General features: G+C 44.0%; 2 protein-coding genes across 3 annotated transcripts in view; one reads left to right on the forward strand and one right to left on the reverse strand.

Annotated features, from left to right (window-relative positions):
- CRTAP (cartilage associated protein) overlaps positions 1-1306 on the forward strand; it is a 38129-nt gene extending 36823 nt beyond the window's left edge. The window contains exon 8 of the mRNA XM_073223907.1: positions 1143-1306. Within this exon, the coding sequence (XP_073080008.1) occupies positions 1143-1187 (45 nt within the window). The 3' untranslated portion in view covers positions 1188-1306. The remainder of the gene's footprint in view (positions 1-1142) is intronic.
- Positions 1-23302, reverse strand: part of SUSD5 (sushi domain containing 5) — a 48581-nt gene that overhangs the window by 3105 nt on the left and 22174 nt on the right. The window contains exon 4 of one of the 2 annotated variants that reach the window (XM_037008646.2): positions 13783-13971. The exons of the other annotated variant lie outside the window; for it this stretch is intronic. Coding sequence (XP_036864541.2) covers positions 13783-13971 — 189 coding nt within the window. The remainder of the gene's footprint in view (positions 1-13782; positions 13972-23302) is intronic. 2 annotated transcript variants of the gene reach the window in all.

Genomic DNA, 23302 nt, shown 5'->3' on the forward strand with positions numbered 1-23302 from the left:
TAATCATTAAAACAGAAAGGCTTCCTATGACACAGTGATAAAATAAGAAATATATATCCAGTCTTTGCCCTTGGTTCCTGGCACAGAACCCCTAAAGCCCTTGGAATTTCCTGAGTGATGGGCATAAGAACATCTTTTGTTATTCATAACAAGCTCCTTTCAACCATACCTGGTTTATGCTGGTCAGCCCCTGATAGATTCAGGATGGGGGCTGGATACCAGAGGAACCAACCCCTTGATTAGAGGGTCGAAACTTTCAGCCTCATGTCCTAACCTCTGGGTAGGGGAGAGGGGCTGGAGATTGAGCTAATCACCAGTGGCCGTGATTTAATCACCCATGCCTAGGCAATTATGATTCCATAACACCCCCTACACCACAGGATTTGAAGAGCTTCTGGGCTGGTGAAGTTCGTGTGGCAGGAGGGCGGTGACCCCGACATCCTGGGTATGGAAGTTCCCTTGCTCTGGACTCTTCCAAACCTCCCGATGTGTATATCTCCACCTGGTTGTTCATCTGTATACTTTACAACAAACTGGAAAGTGTAAGTAAAGAGCCTTTCTGAGTTCTATGGGCCATTCTAGTGAATTAGTGAGCCTGAGGAGGGCGCTGTAAGAATCCCCAATTTATAGGCAGGCAGTAGTACAGCAGGCCCAGGACTTGTGACTGGCATCTGAAGTGGGGACAGTCTCATGGGACTGAGCCCTTAACCAATGGGTCTGTACCAATTTGGCTGGTTCATGTTAGCATTGAATTAAATTGTAGGACACCCAGGTGGTGTCTGGAAATTTGGAGAATTGGTTGTTGGTGGGAGGAAACACCCCCACCCCATTTGGTATCAGAAGGGCTTTGTGGAAAGAAGCAACTCATAGTAGTTTTTCCCTGACTTCACTTTGCAATGTGAAAGCCCAAAGTGCAGAGCTCCAGAACCAAGGTCTGGATGGTAGGAGGTGTCACGCAGTGCATTTGTGGGCTCTGAAACTGGGGTAGTGGGCATTTGGTGTATTTCCTCATTTCTGCATCAAGTCCTTCTGCAACATGATTGTGTAGCTCTTCCCCTCAGAGAATGGTGCCTTTTTCCATCTCTGGAATCTGGAATCTACAGAACACAGTGAAAGCCGTGCATGCTTCTGTGCTCTCTCAGAACCCCGCCAGCTGCCAGGTGAACAAGCCCAGGAGCGCCAGCTGAAGGATGAGAGACCATGTGCAGGAGAGGCAAACTGTCCCAGCGGAGGCCATCCTAAACCCCCAGCTTCAGTCCACCAGGGAGCTGACCACATTCACCTAAGTGAGCTAGCCAAGACCAGGACGATCCAGCTATGCCCAGCCCAAACTGCTGACACAAAGCATTAGAGCCAAATAAATGTTTGTTATTTCGAACCAGTAAGTTTTTTGGGGTGGTTCATGTGCAGAAAAAGCTAACTAGTACACTTGCGAGGAGCTGTTTGAGGGCAGGTACTGAGGTATTACGGCTTCAGGTGGAACAGAGCTCAGCCCACCATAGGTATTCTTGAATAACTGAAGGAATAAATGGCCCTGGGAGGCAAAGGAAGGAAAATCTGCAGTCACTCAGACCCCAAGATGGTCCCGATGCCTGCCTCAGAACCGCTCAGAATTAAGATCCATTTCCAGGAGCACAATGCCCTGAACACAAGAGGACTATGGGCTCAATTACTTGTAACCATAGTCTCGTATAACACCCCGAAGACCTCAGAAAAGATGCCGTTACTAAAGGACTACTTATATACACAGACATATGTGGGGGCATGTACCCCCTCAACACACACGCACCCTTCACACGCTGGTGAGCAAACGAGCCAGGTTCCCTGGCCTGTGAGAACATCTGTTCTTTCCCAGCTTCTCCTTGGTGCCCCTGTGCCTACCAGTTCAAAGGGCACCTGACTTGGACATTCCAGATTCATTACAATGAAGTTTCGATTCCTTTCCATCAAAATTTTGTCCTGATGAAGAGGCTTGCCATTCCACACATCTGACAGGTAATTTCTGCCGCAAATCTGCCATATCCAATTTGTTTTTTAAAAGAACATATTTTATGGCACCGCAGAAAAAAATTAATATATTTGCAAAACAATATACACTTGCCAGTTGTCTCCCAGAGGTTCTGTTGTTGAGGATGAATACGCCTGTATTCTCAGCTAGAACAGAGTCGCCTTCCACGATGGGGACAGGCAGGAAGCAGGTCTCTCCAAGGAGCTCTCACTCACTTGAAATCACAGACTATTACCTCATGTGTGATCCACAACAGAATGCCTCCTACAGGCGTTGTTTTACTAGGGAGTGTCCCTTTGTGGCCCCCTCGCAGCCCTAGGTCACCAAACTGTCAAGAGCCCACAAATGGTTCTGTTTTATCCTAGGAACTGGTTTATTAATTTCTGGTTAAATTCTGATACAGCATTCATTTTCTTTCAGGTCATCAGCTGTGGCTCATTGCCTACTGGGTGTAAATAGGCTAAAGGAACCATCATTTGCCGAGTTTTGCCATAGTGAAAGCTGGCAGGGGGCCCACGTGCAGGTGGGCAGCCGAGCAAGAGTGCTCCCTCACTCTTTCCTGACCACCTTACAATGCCAAGCCAACGCCAAGATGGACCGGCCCGTGGGTACACAGAAGTCTATCCAAATAACCAACGGCTGAACAGAAGTGTGAGCGAGGGATGCTCAAACTCTCCCAGCGCTGTGCAGTATCTGTTGCCTTGACACATCCTCACAAGCCCCTGTGGTTTCTTCTCCCCACACCCCGTTTTCCAGTCTTATCACATCTACATGCTCCATTGTTCTTGCTTCTTCTGATTGCCCCCCTCTGTTCTGCTTTCTTTATCTTCTACCTCATCATGTACATTCTAGGCCACATGAGTATGTCATTGAAGGCATATGCAAAAATCACATTTTCATCAGGGTGGATTATACGCAAACTTGAAGATATCTGAGTGTTTCAGTTCAAACAGCATCACATATTTTCTCTCCCCATACCTATTAAAAGTGAGGAAACTCCAAGATAAATTTAAAAAACATGTACACACACATACACACACACAAAATGAGGCTTGCTGAATGTGAATTTTTTTAAATGAGGAAACTATACTAAACGTTACAGAAAATTTCTTTTACCAACAACAACCATGCATGGAAAAGGGCATAATATATTACAACAAATTTCAAAAACTAGTTACCAAGAGGAGAAGCAGAAGATTCTGGAATAGAGTACAGAAGGGCAACATGGTTCAGCTCCTAACCCACCCTCACCCTTCAAAAACTGTCCTGGGGAGTCAACAAATCCCAGAGAAAAGCCAAGTAGGTGAAGGGAAACAGATCAGTAACCAGCAAGTCTGGTTCTTCCTGATGGAATCCAAAATGCCAGGACTTTGCATTGCACAGGTGAAGTAAACCTTGACATATAAGACATTTAACAGCATTCCTGAAGGGAAAGCAGAGCTCGGATATTTTAAAACAGAGAAGTGTGTTTTGTTTTTGTTTTTTTACTTTTTGTGAAAGTAAAACTACATACGTACCACTACAGCTGAGTTGTCCCCTTCCAGCTACCATTCCCACTTCTGGATGAAAGGGAGATGCATGTAAAAGGCAAAGCACCTAGCTTAGAAGAAATAATAGTTTAAGGGACAGAACAAATCCCTTACAATTGTTTCACACTACAGAACTTAACAAGAAGGTGAGTATAAAGCAAAAGCTCAAAGGCAAGGTGATAAAATAACAGAACGTTATGAAAAGGGTGATTTTGAACTTTGGGAATCAAGTTGAAGATCAATGTCACATATGACAGAACTGAAAAAATAAATTAGAAACTGCAAGGGACAGAACAGATTGAAAATTTTACAAAACAGAAAAAACCATGAAGGCACATATTCAAGAGTCACTGCAAAGCTCAAGCAGAATAAATTCACAGAGTTGCATGTAGGCACACATGGGAGGCGGGGCAAAGGGCAACTGCTGTTTAATGGGTATAAAGTCTCAGGTTTGCAAGATGAAAATGTTCTGGAAAGCTTCACAACAATGTGAATATATTTAACACTACATAACTGAACACTTAAAAATGGGTAAGATGGTAAGCCCTGTGTTAAATGTTTTTTACCACATTTTTTTTTAGAAAAGGAAAGGATTAATAAATTAGTTTCCACTAAAATTCTATTCATCAAAGATAACAAGAAGAAAATGAAAAGGCAATTTACCCTGGCAGAAGATATTTTTTGCAAAATATATAACCTTAAAAGTTCTGGTATCTAGAATAATATAAAGAACTTCTGAAAAACTATATGAAATAATGGAAAACAAATAAACATGGAAAGCCCAGTAGAAAAAATGGGCAAGAGAATTAAAGGGGAATTTCACAAATGAGATACTCAAATAGCCAATAAACATATGTAAGGTGCTCAACATCATTAAAATAGGGGAAATTCAAATAAAGAAATATTATATATAACCTTATAAAAAATAAGACTGATAGTACCAACTGTTGGTAAAGATATGTGAGGCTCCTGGAACTCTCACACTGCTAGTGGGAGTGTAAATTTGTACAACATTTTGAAAACTGGTTCAGCATTATCTACTAAAGTTGAATATATATATGCCCTGAGCAATTTAACTCAGGGATTTGAAGGAATATACTAAAGAGGGATGCATGCAACATGGACACCAAAAGACTGGAATGAGAATGTTGTTTCAAATCCCACACTGGAAACAACAAAAATGCTCATCAATAGTAGAATAGAATACTCTACAGCAGAGAAAAAGAATGAACTACAGCTTCAGAGCAATATGAATGTGTCTCAGACATGGTGTTGGGCTAATGAAGCCACATACAAGAGTACATACTCTACCTTCTCCTGAAATAAGAGTTTGAGCAGGGAAATTGTAGCTCATGGCTTCAGAATTCTAGATAGTGATTATTCACAGGGATGTAGTGACTGGAAGGCAACATTAGGAGTGTTTTGGGATTGCTGGGGATGATCAACTTCTTGATGACCTGGGTGATGGTTACATGGGTGTATTTATAGTATGATGATACACTGACCTCTACAACTTTAGATTTTTTAAACATTCTGCATTTATGTTACTCTTGAATAAAAATTTGAACAATCAAAAGAACACAGTACACAGCATGTCCCAGGAAAAACTGACACAGAATTTGGCTACTGAATGCCAATAATTCAGGCAGAAAAGGTAAGTCACACACAAGGACAAAAATTAAATCAAGCTTGCAAAAGAACACTGTCTATGATCTTTCAGCAAAAAAAATTTAATTCAACAGTATTATACTTTGTTAGGATGTCACTCAATTATAAAGACAGCAAGCATTCATTCTTCTTAGGGTGTTTATACTTTGAAATATTTTGAGAATATATTATATGCTATTAGGCATGTGTAACTTAGACTAAGTTAGCAGTGGATAGTTAGCTCTGTCACCAGGGAACACCCTCTAGATGTGGCTACAAGTACTTTTGTTATCTGTATCTTCATCAAAACCATTGCTTTGCTCATTAGCACTCTGAATATCTGAAATGGCTTTCTGTTGATGAAATTAGTGGCTACTGACTACCATGATAAATATTAGAAATGGGATCTCACTGAAATCTGAAAGGTGTTTCTGATATGGGGATTGGCTCAAGATATTTTAGAGACACTTCTGATCCTTAGATGGATGGGGTAGACCAATGTAGACCTAAATGGTGCTGGAGATTTAAACCCTAAATGGTCTCATTTGGGAGTAATGTGTTACTAAGTTATGGGAACAGCATGCATCTGGACTGGCCATGACCCTGCTCTCACTCGGCCACAGCCCAGCTCCTCCCAGCCCAGGAACTCCAAGAACAACACATGTCCCCTCTGCCTTTGTATCCCCAGGACACAGCATGGTACCTAGCATGTAGTAGACACTCTGTAAATGTTGTTGAGCGAATAAACAAGTGATTGAAAAGGTAAATAAGTGAATTAGTGAGTGGTGGAAGCCCATTCTGATAAAGTTTGATTCAGCTGGGAAGACCCTCAGCCAGGGCATTATTTGATTTGACAGTAGCAAAGAACAGTAGGGAACCCCTTCATTCTGGTACTGGGCATAATCCATGTCTGCTAAATTCTTTTTCCCCTGTAATCCACCCATAAGCTTCAAAATGTCATTAAATCAAAAGGCATCTGGAATATGAGCAGGCCATGAGCCACGTTCTCTTCCCCTACCCCCTATCATGCAGGAAACACCAGTCCAGTGTATAATTCAAGTGCTGAGGGTTTGGGAAAGGTCAGCACCTCTGGCTGTGGGTAGGCCCGTGTTGACTTGGATCATTATGGTCAGGCTGAGCCCCATGCATGTGTGTGTGTGCATGTGTATCATGAGGGTCTGCCCCCAGACCTTCCTGAGCCTGGAGCATCTCCGGACACCATCTGGGTCCGGAGCCAAGTTCCCCCTGTTTCCCCAGGTTTGCAGGCCAAGGCCCTGGCTTAGCAGCAGGTTCTCACTGTGTCACAATTTTCCCTAAACCTCGAATGACGATGAGGACACCAACTGTTTACAAATCATCAACCCCCAAAAAAGTATTCCAAGCTTGTTTTTCTCCTCATGACTGACAATAAGTGAAGCTTGTTCTTCACTGGATTTCAACCAGATATTAAATTCTGCCCATGCGAGGAAAAGCCCAGCTCCGTGCCTAAGAGGTGCTATTTCTCTCACCTCCCCTCTGCTTTCCCGAGTCTGCCCTCTCCTTAATCAGCCCACCAGCCTTCCAGCCCCCTCCCCCAGGCTCCCCAGAAACCTGTGCTCACATGCCCAGGGCCTTCTCATTGAGACCCACGAGTTCAGGAAATGTAAACTTCACGGGTTTTCTCTGCAAAAATCAGGTCACTCCCTGAGTGTTTACATTTAGCTGTTACTTTAGTAAAACAGAAGAGCACAGATAGGGAACTCAGGAGGGAAAGGAGAAGGCAGGCTGCTGTGGCCTGTGTTCGCCAGGGTGTGAATGGTGAGGGGCTGACCTCAAGACCAGAGCCCAGAATTCTCTTTTTCATATTGTCACATTTCTGGAAGCCCACACATACCTTCCTTTTTTCCCCTGGTCTTGGCTACACAGCTTTTAAAAATAGTAATTTTGAAATAGACAACCAGACAAGCCAGAAATAACCACTGGTTCAATGTACCTCTGAACAAATATGGCAATATTGACAAGGAAATTCTAAATTCAGTTTCAAGTTCATGCTTTGAAGGAAGTGAAGTCTAAAAATGGGGAGAAACAGAAATTGAAGTTAATGTAAGAAAATGAAAAAAAAAACAGGCTTTAGAAATGAGAGAAAAGAGGGAATGGTCAGTTTGCAGAGGAGCTGGTGCGGCCCCATGCTGTGTGCCCCTGGAGGTTTGGAGGTCTCAGAGGAAGCATCCAGACACAATACAGATGTTGGAACGAGACATGCCTGGCTTTGTATCTGGCTTTGCTTCCTTCTGGCTATGCGATGCAAGCAAGTCACTGAGCCTTTCTGTACCTCAGGTTTCCCATCTGTCAATTGGAGCTAGCCATTTCCGTTCCCAGACATTGAAGAATAAATGATATAAAGTGTGTAAAACTTCTGTCGAGGAGACTTGGGGGGTGGAAATGATGATTGTGGTGGAGGTTTCATGGATGTATACCCCTGTAACAACTCAGAAACTTTTATACTTTAGAAGGGTGTAGTTGATTGTATGCAAATTAAACCTCAATAGCGTTGCTAAAAAACAGAACAAAACTCCCAAAGACAGCTCCCAGGGTAGAGACGGCACGGAGCGTTTGGTTTATGGTGGTTCTTTTCTCAGTGCCTGGCTGGGCAACATGCCGTGCTTTCACGGCTGAGGCAGGCCAGGAGAGGGACAAAGAAAGGTTGTCTATTTGTTGTAGGATTCAGAGGTGGTGGGGCTGGCAGGCTGCCGTGGACGTCGGGGGCACTCCCTTCCCTGATGCTACAACCAGAAGTACAAACAGAACCTACAGAGCTGCGGTGAAATGTCAGAGGCTTTCTCAGCTGGTCTCACCGCAGGGCGAATCACACAGGAAGCTCCTGTGGGCCTCTCACTTCCCCAGTTGTCTGTCCTACTGCTCTTGGAGCAGCTAGCCCTCCCGCCCCACCCACACGTACAGGATGATTCCGAACCCGGGGCAGGGGCCGCAGGACTGCTGAGTGCTGCAGTCAGGGACGGGTAGAGGGGCTAGAGGCCATGTGAGGCCAGGACAGTGAGTGGGGAAGAATCATCCGCCAAGGGAACTGCAGAGGCTCCTTAGGAAGGCCACACGTGGGGCCCCTGTGGGCACCGACACCAGGGTCATGTGGCCAGGGTGGCCACTTGGAGTGCTGAGAGGTCCAGACTGTTCTTAGGGTGCATGTGACCAGAGAGAAAACATGGCCTTGAAGACATATGGCATGTGGCAAAACAGGAAACCAACCCTAGCGGCGCACACGCTTTGGGAGCAGAGCACCTGGATTATCAGGGCAATAACTAATAGTACTTAGATACTGAGAATATCAGAAAGGGATGGCAGACATTCCCTGCTGCCCCGCTGGGAACGGAAACCAAGAAGATCTGTGGATTCACACAGGATGATGGAAAACGAAATGGCCAGACCCCGACCTGGCCTCTGGGAACCAAAGCTAGAAAAATCCCAACACACAGAGGGGAGAAGATGGCAGGGAAATAAGTCCTCATTCATGTTGATTAACAGTCAAGGCCAGTGTTCCTGTGCTTAAGTGAGGGACCTCACTACCACTTGAGGCGGCACCCCAGCTTTGTGGTGAACATAAGACCCAGGTGTCATGTGACCCTCATGCACCACCCTGCACCCACCCAGGAGTCTGTGCTCCCAGGGCTTCACTCCTGCTCATTACTGTACATTGCACATTTCAGCAAGCTCATTCAGGCAGTCCCCTTCTTACTAATGATTTTCTTTTTTAACCGCTGTTCTATGGAACTGAAGCTTTAATAAGCAACTAAGTTCTCCAGGGTAGCAGACGCTGCTGGTGTCCCACCTTCCAGGCCAATGCACCCACCCCCCAGCTGCTGAGAACAGGCAGCTAAAGGTTCACAGCTGCCCCCTTCTTTAGAGAACTGCCCTTGGTGGAATGGGAGCTTGACTTGGGAGGTAACGTGCCCTCTGTGCCCAGCCCCACAGCCAGAGACAGACAGATATTGGCTGGTCCCCTGGCTTCCATAAGGGACCAGCCATGTGGTGCAATTCATGGGATCAGACAAAGCAAGAATCTAGCAGAGGCCACATCCTTAACTCCTTCCCCTACTCCCATCCTGCATCTCTAATGCTTTCTCCCTCAATAAACCATGTACATCTGACAGGTTCTGCTACTAGAGAGTCTAGCCCAAGACATCCAGTCAAGTCTTCAACTGTGTATACAGCACCCAATTTGAATGCCATTGTGTTCACAGTGGCCCTGAGGGCCTAAGTCCCCAGGATCTCTGAGACCAAACTCGTCTGAGTCCCAAGTTCCTTTAAGTCTTAACCTCCAGGGAACCCAGCCTTAGGCTCCCTGGGCCTGTCAAGAGGGGAAATGAGGGCAGTGTCCTGGCAAGTTCATGGGCAGGGGGTTTGGAGTGGGCCCCAGCAACTCACAAGGAAACAGCAAAGTTCTGGAGTAAGGTTGGGGGACATCCCTGTACAGAGGGCATGGGGGAGGGAGGGTCAGTAGCCAGACCCCAGTACAGGGGAGGTAAGCCCTCCCAGGAGAAGTGAGGCCATGTGCCCCCTGCTGCTGGCCTCCAGACCTGAGGCGCCTGATGCCAGGACCAACTTCTGCCCCATGTAACAGCCAGCTGCAGTCCCACAACGCCTTCAATCACTGTTGTAAGGGGAGTGTCCTCCACAAACCCCCTTAGATCCCCAAGTGAGAGGGCCTAAGCACTCTCCTTGATCAGCATGGAGGCAAATGGGAAAGAACGAGCCATTCCCTGAGCCCAGCCCACAGGGCAGGTCCTGTGCTAAGCCTGAACCTGCAGGACAGATTCTACATAATAAGTAGTATCCATTTTTCCCTCTGAGCAAATGAAGGCTCAGGAGAGTCAAGAATATCGCTCAGTTCCCCTTCTACTCTAAACTTTTCCATTGTCATTTAAGTAAGTTTAAGTCACTCTCATCTTAAAATAACACAAACAAGTAAGCAAGCAAACAAAACAAACCCTGACAACCTCTTTGGCCCCCTGATGCTCTTCCAGTTCTGTTCTACCCTGTCTCTTCTCTAATAGTCTTCAAAACAGCAGAAATTGGAGAATGAATTGTCTGCCCTTGGTCCTCTTACTCACCCAGCTCATTCCTGTACTCGCTGCACTGCATTGCACTCCGCATAGACCCACTGAAAGTATAAGCCACCAGAACCTTCCTACACTGTGAAACCAGGGCATACTTTTTAGCTTTCATTACAGGCATGCCTTATTTTATGGCTCTTCACTTTATTGTGTCTTACAGATTGTGATTTTTACAAATTGAAGGTCTGGAGCAAGTCTATTTCTAATAGCATTCGCTCACTTCATGTCTTGTTTTAAACTTCATTATTATTATATTTGTTAGGGTGATCTGTGAGCAGTGATTACCACTCCACTCTCTGTAAGCTCAGATGGTGGTTAACATTTTTTAGCAACAAAGTTTTTTTTTAAAATTAAAGTTTGTATGTTGTTTTTTTAGACATAGTGCTATTTGTACAGTTAAGAAACTACAGTAAAGTGCAAACATAAGTTTTATATGCCCTAGGAAACGAAAACATTCATTTGACTTGCTGGATTGTGACATTCGCTTTATTGCAGTGGTCTGGAACTGAAAGTACAATATCTCCAAGATACGCTTGTACTTGGTCTCTGCAGCCTATAAGCCCACTGAGCAGTACTTCCATCTAGAAACACATACTTCCTTCAGAATTTCACTGTCTGCAACACCTTCTTTTTCCACTTTTCCTTCTACTGCATCATCTACTGCTTTTCTGTGTCCTTTGAGGCACCTCAAAAAATTGGTTTGCTCCAATTTTCTTATGGATTGGAACAGTTTTGCTCAACTCTGTACACACAGCACTGAGGGCCCTGCCAAATGAAGGGATGTGAGGTGGGCGAATGAACAGCCAATCAGCCAGTACAGGGAAGAGTTGTTATCCAAACCCAGACGGATCCAACTCCAAACTTTTGTTTGACCTACTCTCCCAGTTGACTTTTCTCCAATCCCAAGCAGTTCCCTAATCAAAAAAGCTGTTGTTCACTGGAAAAATAAATGTGCAAAATGGAGTGAAAGCCTAGGTGAAGATATTCTTGTAACACACACACACACACACACACACACACACACACACACATACACACCCCCTTTCTTATAATGCTAAATCTATAACAAATCTTACATGCAAATTATAAGAACCCCTATATGCAGCCAAGTGTTAGAAACCAGGATGCCTTCCTAACAGCGGAAAGCTCTGCAGTGAGAAAACAGACACCATTTCAGACACACAAAATCTGCACTTAGTTCTCATCCTGCTGGGGCCAGTAATGGCTCATGGAATGGTGTGGCTTCGGTGCCTCTCATTTACACTCTCACGGTGCATATGGGTCTGCTTTGAGGAGACACATTCAACAAACAGGAAGCTTGGGCTTTATGCCTGATTTTCTTAGGTGAATGATCAGAATGAGCAAGGGGCTCCTGCCTGCCGCAAACGAACAGCAACAGAAGCAAGAGGAGGAACTTTCTGGAAGATTGTGCAGAGTGCTTCTAGCTCTTGTCCTAGTCTGTAACATTTTGTTACCAGTATGCAGCAAGGCGAGTGGATACATTGAGAGAACATTTTGAAGAAGCTTTTATAACAATTTGAAACAAGAACTTTATGTCTGTTTAACAAAAAATAGTGTTTATATTTGGGAGAACTTTGTTTATTTAGCTTTATATTAATTCATTTTTATTGCATGTTACTAAAGTATCAGTCTGCTAATGACTAGAAAATAATTTTAATGGTCCACAGACAGTTTGAGAGGTAGTGAAATAGCCAATAATAATAATAAGAACCCCACTATTCATTAAAGACACTCTAAGAGGAAAAAGGTAAGTTGAAGAATGGGAGAAAATATTTGCAACACGTTAAGAAAGTTTTACATAAAAAAGAAATCCTACCTTATGTAAATAATCAATTCCAATCAATTAGAAAAATGGGTGAGACACCTGGACAGACACTTTACAGAGGAAAGGCTAGTTAATGCACAGTCAACATCGGATAAGTCCCACCTCACCATCACTGGACAAATGAAAGTTACAGCTCCAAGTCACCACAGAGTCAGTCGCCAGATTGGCAGAAAGGTATCAGTCCTGAAGGTGGGAGAAGCTGAAGAACAAGAGCTCTTGGACACAGCTGGTGGGCCGGTCACAAAATGGAGAAAACTCCCTGGCCTCAGCCACCTGCCAAGCCACATACACACCTACCCTGTGGGGATAGCAAGTCCATTCCCAGGAACCAACAGAAATGTGTTCACACGTGAACCACATGACGTGGATGAGAACAGTCGTGGCAGTGTAGTCTGTGACAGCCACAAAATGAGAACAAGCCAGGTGCCCAGCAGCAGACTGCAGAGAGAAGTGATGCTGTGTCTCACCACAGAGATGACAGCCCCAGCTCAGGCCAAAGTGAAGCTGAGTCTCATGGATGAGACAGCCCCCCAGTCTTGTGGTGGGACATCTGTAGGCCCTTCTAGGGACAAATCATCCCATACATTCAGTAAGTAACATCGTGGTGCTAGAGTCCGTCCCCTCTATGGAGCCAGCCTCCGCTTGGTACCCAGGTGCTGGGGTCAGGAAGGTGGTACCTGAGGAGTCTCAGGGTGAAGGAGCCCAGTGAGGTCAGCGGACAGTTCAGGGTCTGGTACGAAGTCTGCGGCATAGGAGCCATGAGAGAGGAGGGGACTGGAGAGGCCAGGCCGGGCTGTACCTGGAGACAGTGATTTCTGCTACTAAGAAAATTCCCAAGGGGCTTGGAAGAGGTGGGATGCAGAAGCCTAGGAGCCTCAGGTATAGAGTGATAATGGAATGGGGATACCTGTGTGGGGGTCATCAGATCAGGTTTGGGGAGCTCAGTGCCCACCACAAGTCTTTTTAGTCTTAACTAAATATTCAGACTCACATGACCTCCACAGGCTACAGGCCAGGGAATCAAGAAGGCAGCAGGGCAGCCGCCTACAATTCTTGTTGGGGGGAGCAGCCCGCACAGCTGGCCTAGGGTCATTGTCCCTGTTTCCCCCGACCCCCCAGTGATTACACAGGTGCAAGGGAACAGGACGTGCATGTGTAGAGGTGCACCTAGCCCGATTTACAAGGCCAAGAGCTTTGTCACAGCCCAGAGCCTAGCTCCCAGGGTCCCCACAAAGGGCATGTCCAGCTACAGTGACCACACTCAGGGAAGCCCAAAGCTGGCCTTCCTAACCTGTGTTCATGAGAGCCCACCCATCGGGGTCATTTGCATCATAGCAGTACTGCCTGGTACCATCTCTTGATCAGGTTTGCTGGAAAACAAGCTAGAAAGCCAATCCAGGGTCAGCTCTGTCCTCAGACAAGAAGGGGGAGTTTTGTTCCCTCTTGGCCCCCAGCAGGGAAGAAGAGGAGCGGGGCTGAGGGCACCCTGCATCCATATTTGCAATGCTGCAGGAGTACCCAGGGGAGATGCTGCTGGGTCCAGAGCCTCTTTCTAAGGGGCCTTGGTGGAGAGGAACCCACCAGGAGCCCCCAGCAGAAACAGAGCCACTGTCTCAATGTGAGGGCCCGTGGCCCAGGGCTTACCTGTCCCGCAGGCCTGCACCAGGCCGAACCACTCTCCGCAGCTGTTACACAGCAAGGTGAAGGCGGGGTGGTGCTGGCCCGCTGCCTGACCTGGGGTGCACACGTACAGCAGCTCGTCCCCCATCTCCAGGCGGCTGCGCCCCTGCAGGATGGCATGGGGAAATGATGGCGGGTCTCCACACGGTTTCTCTGGGGAGAGGAACCACAGTCAGCTATACCAAACTGGACAGAACTTTTGCAGCCTGGGAGAAAACAAACTTAGAAAGCAACTCACTCTTCCATGGGTGCTGCCTGTCCCCCCCAGGGGTCATGGGGCTGTTTCCCCTTCGCCCTGGAATCCCCAGAGCCTGGCAGAATGCCTGCCACAGGGAGGCACTCTGCAAATACTCGCCGAAGGAATAAATGTGCTATAACTTTGTATTTTAAAATGTCTAGGCAACATTACCCTTCATGCCTTCTTATGCTTGCAGCAGCTCCATTTTGTCTTATGCACCGAAGTGAACAGGTCCTCTGTCAAAAAGCTAAAATGTTACAGACTAGAGAGCACAGAACATGCCCCTCCCCTTCTCTGACCCCAGTCCTGCCGGTCACACCCTTATCAGTTTGGTAATATAAATAAATATAGATTCAGACACAGGTACTCACAAACCTGCAGACCCATAGGTAGATCCACTGATGTATCAATTGACAAATATACATATAAAAATACATATAGTTCTTTGTGTGTGTGTGGTTTTCAATATAAATGGGATTACATAGGTACTACTGAGTACCTGTTTCAAAAACATACCAACTATTTTTTAGAACAGTTTTAGATTCACAGCAAAAGTGAGTACAGAGTAGAGAGAGTTCCTGTACACCCTCTGTCCCCACACCTGAGGGCCTCCCACCGATCAACATCTGATGAATCCACACAGACACATCATTATTGCCCCGGTTCTGTGGTTTATTTACGTTGGGTTCGTGCTTGGATCTGAAGAAGGAGAAGGGCCTTCTGCCTCTCCCTGGAGCCTCTTCTGGCGCCTGCCCTCCGGGTCCCAGAGTCCATCTTGGGAAAGACAGACCCATCTCCTTCCAACCCCTTGCCCTAGTTCTCTTGTGAGAATGTTTTTACTGCTGTGTATTTTTTTTTTTTTACTGCAAATGAGCCTTTTAGTAATGAAGGTAGAACTGGTTTTTGTTAGAACTTGTAAACTACTTATGAAAAACCTGTGGCTGGTCCAGGAGGTGGCCACTAAGGGTCCCCAAGGCTTCAGCCAGCGATGGAGCTTAGAAGGTGAGGAGAGGGGAGCCCTGGCTTTCCTCCTTCCACACCAGCTGAGCCCTTGGGTGAGACCCTACAGCTCAAATGTCCATGGGACAGGTCCCCACACACAGCCAGGTCATGTGGAGGGAAGATGGTTTCAGAACAGGGCAGGGCCAGCCAAGTAGATTTCTAGCCCTGAGGTGGGCAGGGGGCACTTGTAATGTGGTGTGAGGCCTCTCTTCCACTTCATCCTCTCAAGTAGAGATAAATTCCAGTTCAAATGTAAAAAAATGTCTTAGTGGGAAAGCTTCAAATTTCCCACCATTGAGTTTTTTTGTAGATGTTATTTATCAAGTTGAAGAACTTCTCTATTCCTAGTTTGCTGAGAGTTGTCATCATGAATGGGTGTTGATTTTGTCCAATGCTTTTTCTGCATCTATCAGTATGATTGTGTGCTTTTTTCTCTGTAGCCTGTTGATGCAATGGGTTATATTAATTGATTTTTGAATGCTGAACAAACCTTGCATACCAGGGATAAATCAGTTATGGTATATAAATTTTTTTTATATATTGTTGGATTCAAACTGCTAATATTTTGTTGAGGATTTTTATATCTCTGTTCATTGCATATTGGTCTGTAGTTTTCTGTAATGTCTTTGTCTCATTAAGATGATGATCATAAAATGAGTTATTTGTACTCCCTCTGCTTCTAACTTTTGGAAGAGATTATAGAGAACTGTTATAATTTCTTCCTTATATGTTTGGTGGAATTCACCAGTGGACCTGATCCTTTCTGTTTTGGAAGGTTTTAATTACTGATTCGATGTCCTTCCTTACATTCTGGTCCAGAAACTAAAAGTCCTTTTTCTTTAATATTTTGGAGTTCTTTCCACATTAGTATTATAAGTTACTTCAATTGTTTGAAAGGCTACATTATAGCACAAATTATTTAATCATTATACAGAAATTTATGTTGATTCTAAGTTTTCACTATTATAAACAATGTACAATGAACAGTTCATACAATATTTTTGTACATATTGTTAGGATAATCTTCTAGGAGTGGAATTGCTGCATCAAAGTGATGCAGAGATGACTTTTCTTATCAAGTTTCCTATTCTAATACTTTACGTTGGAAAGGAAAGCCTTTAGTCTTTATGCAAGACCAAAAATAGAAAAGATGAAAGTAGAAAATACCACTTGTGCTGTAAGCTGACAGCTTATAGTCTTGGTAGCACTTTCTCAAAGACAGTCACTGCCTGTTTATCCTTTAACAGGAGATATTTTTAATGAAAAAGGGTGTGGCTGTACTTCAGGAAGTCAGCACAAAGTGCTGCATTTTAACCCAACTCCCTTGACTGGGTAGCCCAGGAGATCAAGTGTTTATTTCACCTATGCAGCAAATAGGGACAGGATGCCATTTGAAAGCTGCCACAAAGCCAGGAGTACCCCACTGAGCAGAGAGGCACCATCCCTGGGTTCACTTGGTCTGGGCAGGGCATCCTGAGAGGGGTGGACCAGTCATCAGCCTCAGTCAAGGAAGGCTGCTCGAATTCCAGCTGATACCTCAAGGGCAAAAGGCTCTGTCTCCCTCTCCACCATCCGCAGCCACCTATGACTCAGGCTGGACGCCCAGTCCTTTCTCCTCTTACTGGAACCTACTTTTGGGAAACTGGATGCTCTTCAGCAAACACCCACTCTTGAAACCCTGGGAAATCCCATCGGTCTCACCCAGCTCTGTCTGTGGAGTGCACCACCAACTCCTCAGAAGGAAGATACAGGACAGGGTAAGGGAGCTGAAAGCAGATAATGAGGAATGTCAGGCCAAATCCTACCAGACTCATGGGATCGTCTTCCTTAAGTTCCAGAATATCAGGGGCTAGAATCTGGCTCCAGCGAGTCTGGGCACACATACCATATGTTTCTGGATTTCCCACAAATGTTCAAGACAGGAAACACACTGCTTCTTTGGAGGTGTGATTTCAGAAGCTCCAGACACCAGTTCCGTGCATTAACACAACCAAGTGCCAAAAACACCACTCATGCCCTGTGCTCCTTGAATTAGCTCCTGTTACTAACCTTCCCATCTTGACGCTCACAGGGGAGCTCTGGAAAACAGCTGGCTGTCTATCTTGAGCCTACTCTCCTCTGGAGGAAAACTTATGTTTGAGCAGTCCTTACTGCCACCTTTCAATTACTCTGGAGGTAGGGGGTGTGGTTTGTGGATTTCTCAGACCTTAGAGCGGGGTTCCAACAGTTTCAACATAAAGAGCAATTTCTATTATTTCTTCCAAGAAAAGAGATTTTATGAAAGATCTTGTCTTTCAAAGCATTAATAAGGAATGACTCTTTTTTTTTTTTTCAATTTAAAAGGACACAGTTGCTTGCCCATCAGAGCTTCTGCTAACCAGTTTCTGTAGTGTTTAGAACTCATGAAAGTTGATGCTTTTCTTTTGAGAAATTTTAGGACTTCCATCAGGACTTTTGAAATTCTAAAAAAGAGTGTGAAAACCCCTATTACTGTTTCACAAAAGAAAGATGTAGAAATTCAGGCAGAAATGCTTAACCCTTCCTCCTTCCTTTTGGTATTACCTAAGGTCATCTTCTGTGCCCACCTGTCCAGCTCCCACCGAACCTACTCTGCCAAATACACCACCAGCATAGTCCCTCCAACCCCATCCAATTTTATCATTACTTCTCGAACTTTGTATCAGTGCTTCTCAAACTTGAACATGCATCAGAATTACCTGAAGGCCTTGTAACACAAACACACACACACTGCTATGTTTTTGAGTTTCTGACTCAGTAGGTCATGGTTAGGGCCCAGGAGTTTGCATTTATAACAAATGCCCAGGTGCTGTTTATACTGCTGGACCAGGAATCATTCTTGGAGAACTACTGCTGTAAATAAAAATCTACCCTCAAGAGCAGGTAAAACTAAAATAGGGTGACAGAAATCAGACCAGAGGTTGCCTCTAGCTCTGCTGGAACGGGAAAGGGGATCTGGGGAAAAGTCTGGGGTGAAGGAAATTCTGTTGATTGGGTATAGATTACACTGGTGTATGCATTTGTCAAAACTCAGCAAATTTAAGACCTGTGCATTTTGCTGATTAAATTACACCTCAATGAAATGTTAATCTAAAAAATACCTCCCCTCCAGAAAATCTGTAGTTTATTCAGCATGAGGTATAAATGGTTGGAAATTATTCACAGCCTCTTCCAAGGAAATTGAATTTGACAAGAATCTATGTCTTAAGAGAATAGTTTCTAACTTGTGGGCCTTCTACCCTAGAAGCACTACAGTATTTACAATGTGGAGAGAAGTTCATACACAACTAAATCCTGGGGCAAGCAATACATTTAAATCAATTACTTACGCATGGAATCTACATGCTACTAGATCCTGAGTTTCCCATCTGTAGAGAAAATGGAAGTTCCATGGCCAGAAGTCTCACCTGACCCTGGTCTGCTTGCCCACTGCTCCTGTGCAATGCTCGCAGGTGCAGGCTTGCACACGTGTGGGCAGTGAGTTATTATTGACTCTATGTAAAGAGCTCTGCCCAGAGCTCTGGGGCTGCTAGGCAGTGGAGAGGCCTGGAGGTAGAGACCAGCTTGCTGCACGCAGCTGTGCCCTGAGGCAGATGGGATTCTAGTGTTTGATCTCCCACCATGAAAATAAAGCTGGATATAAACTCTTTTACCCCCAAGAACTTTCTGTTATCATTTTTCAGTCTCACCGAATTCAGAGTGAACTTGCCCGGGGCTGAAACCCTCAGGAAAGACACCATCCTAAACAATTATTTTTAAAATGTTCTAGAATGAAAATGATATCCTGTCTGGCATTTGTTTTAAAATATCTCAATGGGAGAAAAACATTGCAGGAAGTAGATGAAACTAAATTGGCAAAATATTAACTTTTGAATCTGGGTAATGGGCAAATGAGGATTTGTTACATTAATCCCTCTACTTTTCTGTTTGTTTAAAAATTTTCAAGATAAAATGTTTCAAAATTGTCCAAATAGGTAATTCTTACACAAGTCAGAAAACTTGGAAAACTCACAGGGAAAAAACATCACAGGAAATATAAACATTCTCCTTTAATTTCACCAATGATAATCACTGTTAACATCATTTTTACTCTTTCAGCTTTACACACACACACACACACACACACACACACACACACACACAGTATTTTGCCACACTATAACAGTTTTGTTTTGCAGCTTGTTTGTTATTGCAAAAAATTTTCCTGTCAACAAATATTTTATTATTTGAATTTATGTTATGTATCACATATTGGGCTATATATTATTCTATTTGTATGGATTTATCACAATGGACCCCCACTGTTAGACATTAACTTTGTTTTTGTTTTCCCCTACTAAGTAGTGAACATCTCTGTCACATATCTTTGTACTTTTCCAAGCTAATTTTCTTAGCATAATATACTCACAATGGACTTGATGGATGAAAGGGCATATATATTTTTACAGCATCTGATAAGTTTTGCTAAGTTGCATATGAGTGTTTCAGAGTCTACACCCCTATCAATGGTATATAAATTTGTCTGTTTCTCCTCAGAACACGGGACTATCACTTTTTATATATACTTTGATAATTTCATGGGCTGAAAAGTGATTTCTTATACTAACATGCATATCTTTAATTGGCAAAAAAGTTGGATATTTATTGACTGTATTTCTCTAAAAATATTTCTTTATTGTGGTCTTTGTCTTTTTGTTGTCAATCTATCTTTTTCTATCAATCTTTTTCTTATCAAGAGATCTGCATATATTAGGACAATAATCCACTGTCTTATTTTACCAAATTCTTAACCAACAACCTAGTACTAACTACCAAGTAACCCTCCATCCTCTCCCCACTGATGTGAAGTTTCACCATTCCCCTTACCTCATAACTGGGTATGTTGGTTCTGTTTGGGTGTGTTCAGCCTTGTGCACTGAAGTATCTGTTATTTGTACATCAGTATCAAATGACTCAGTACTGAAGTGTGTTTTAAGCCTCTATTTGATGAATGGTAAGAAGTCGGTAAGATTAAAGCACAGAGTACAAGGGAGATAGCAGGCGTAAGTTTGTGGAGGGCCTTTTATGCCAGGTAGGAAGTCTCAAATTTGTCTGGCAGAGAATGAGGAGCAATGGAAGAGTTTAAAAAAGGACATAACATGATCCCCTTGGTAGTTTGGAAGGAGCACTGCTTGCAAGGTAGAGAATGATGGAGGAAACCAGCCTGAAAACTGGAGGACCAGTGGGGAGGCCACTGGCGATGTCCAGGAAAGCATGGCAGGAGCTGATGTGAGGCGCAGATGGCAAGAAGCAGGTGAATCTGAGAAATACCGAGAAGGGTAGTTTTCACAGAATTTAGGATTGGCAAGTTGTGGGTAAGGGAGAAGATTGGGAGGTTGAAGGATATGAGTGGAATTTGAAGTTCAGAGAGAAGCATCTATAAGTAGCTGCTTGTATGGAACGTGAGGCTTAGTGGAGAGAACTAGGCTTAAGGAAACAGTTTGGGATTAATGAGGATTTATGAAAATTGATGCCATTGGAGTGTTAAGTGAGGGGAGATGAAGGTCCAGGTCAGAGCCCCGAGGAGGTGAGCAGAGAACGAAGAGTTCACAAAAGATATCACTGCAGCAAGACAGATACAAATAAAACCCAAAGTAAGTCAAGGGAAAATGTGTTTCAGGGACAAGGCATGGTCAGGTACTTAAGGCTGCAGAAGCAGCAAGCAAAATCAGCTGAGAACTGGCCACTATAGCGAGTCGAAGGGAAGCTACGAGTAGCCCTGGTGAGGATGTTTTCACTGAAGTGATGGGACAGAGGCCAGAAAGCAGTGGACCTCAGAGTACCGCAGGTGGGATCATGGAGACCACGAAAGTAGAATAATTTAGGGCCGTGAAGGGGAGGATGAGAAAATGAATTAAACACTTTCAAAACTGTTCCAAATCATTTTATTTGCTCTGCCTCCTTAAAATAATTCCCTCTTTTCAAAATGCTGAGCCTTCTTACTTGCTTGTAATTCTTCTGTTTGCTGTTCCCCAAATGGACCAGTGGTGTGCTAATGGACGTGACAAGGAGCTGGTGGGGGCAAGGGAGGAAACGGCTGGTATGACAGTGGTTGACCATGTCCGGGGCAGGCACAACAGACAAAGTCTCAGTGCAATTTATGACCCATAAATAGTCCTCAATACATTGTAGCTATATAGAAAGAGTCTGAAATAATTAAAGATGCACAAAAGGTATGTGTATGAGGATGTTCAATCATGGTATTATTAGAGAGAAAACCAAGAAACTACTCAAATATCTAAGAACAGGAAAATGTTTGATTAAACATTAAAATTATTCTTTGAAGCATATTCAGTGTCAGGGGAAGACAAATTATTGAGTGAAAAAAGTCAGAATGCAAACCTACGTATTGTCCATAGAATTCCAATTTGGTTAACTAAATAAAAATGCGGGGGGAAAAAGACTGATACTAAAGTACATTTGTCAGGACAGACTGATCATGAGTGATTTTAATTTTCTTTAGACTTTCCACTGCAATGACCACCTACCCATGTTTATAATTAGAAAATGTATTAAAAGTGTAAAATGGAACTAATGACACCTATCCCATAGGGTTGTTACCATAATTAAATGAGTTTATGCCTTGCCCACTGCCCGCTGCACACATGAAACTTTATACAGACATGAATAAAAATGAGTTCCATTTCTCAATACTTGACGACTGATGGCCTTTTGAATCAATCTTCAAGTAATGATGGTACTAATGGAATGCCCAGTTCTCTCAAACCAAATGTAGCCAAGCACATGATGGCTGTATAGGAATTGAATGCCATCTGAAGAGGGGCAAAACAACATCTTCATAAGAAGATTGGAATGGATATGGGCCGTATTTCCCCTTGTTGATATGGCAATAATGGTGGGCAACAGAGGCCTGGGTCAAAGGCTTGGTTCAGGGTGAAAAGCAGCTGGCACAGCTGGTTGGGAACACAGAGGGATCAGTAACAGATAAAAATTCTTAGAATTGGGCTTTGGCCCATGAGAATAGAAAATAATTGGTTTAACTTTAGATGGTGACACGGGATCCCCTGGCCCACCATGGGCATGTGCTGCATTTCTGGCTCTGTTGGGTTATCTTGGCTCAACAGCAATGGACTTCTGTACCAAGCAGGGTGAGTCACAGATCCGACCACACCCGTTCTACCACTCACATACTCTCCACTGCTGGTAAGTAAGTTCCCATGGGAAATCTTTAAATCAAGCCTGTAAATATTAATATCAGCTAGGGTGACCTTATAATTTATTATCCATGTAAGGACACTTTTGAAAATAAGAGGGAGCCTTGTTAATAATTACAGTGGGAAAACCAGCATAAACACAAACTGTCGTGGGCAGACTGGAAGGCAGGGTCACATACCTCTCAGCTGGAACAGTAGTCCCTGGGAAGAGGAGCTATTCAAGAGTCAAAAGAAAAGAGAGCCTCAGAAAACAAAAATCCTTTAGTGTCTGGGTTTGAGTCCTATACTTACTAGCTGTGTGACTTGGGCAAGTTACTTACCCTTGCTATGCCTCAGTTTCCTCATCTGTAAAATAGGGAAAACAGCAGTAACTTTCTGTAGGGTTGTTGTGAAGATTAAATGAGTGAGCACAGGTAACAAGGTGTTAGCTGTTATTATCCTCTTCCTGAAGTTAAACATCTGAAGCACATGCTGAAGCCTTAATTACAGCTGTAGGCTTAAGGTCGGCAGAAGTGGTGGAGATGACCCACCAAGACTGACTGGGTCTTAGGGCTGGGAAGAGCAGCTCCCAGGAGCTGTGTGACTGAAGAAAATGCCCCACACCTCTCTGTCCCTCGGTTTCCTCATCTGAATGAAAAGAATGACAATACCCTCCTTACAGTATTGCTCTGAGGATTAAATAATAGATGGAGGAAAGCAATGGAAGAAGAGAATTTTAGAATTGTAAAGCTGCTTATTTTTTTCATGTTCTCTTTTTTGTTTTTATTCAGTATTATTTTTATAAAGAAAACACCAATTTTACACATACAGCTTAATAAGTTTTGGTAAACTTTACTTTGGTAAAAATACCACAAGCAAGGCATTGAACAGCTCGCCTAAACTATCTCCTTGCCCTCCCCATCTCCACCAGCAAACACTGTTCTACTTTCTCTTGCTGGCAGTTCACTTTTTCTAGAATTTCATGCAAATGGAATAATACAGTATGCAACCTTTTATGTTTGGCTTTTTCACT

Source organism: Manis javanica, chromosome 15, assembly GCF_040802235.1.
Source record: "Manis javanica isolate MJ-LG chromosome 15, MJ_LKY, whole genome shotgun sequence".
In the NCBI taxonomy this organism is placed as follows: domain Eukaryota; kingdom Metazoa; phylum Chordata; class Mammalia; order Pholidota; family Manidae; genus Manis; species Manis javanica.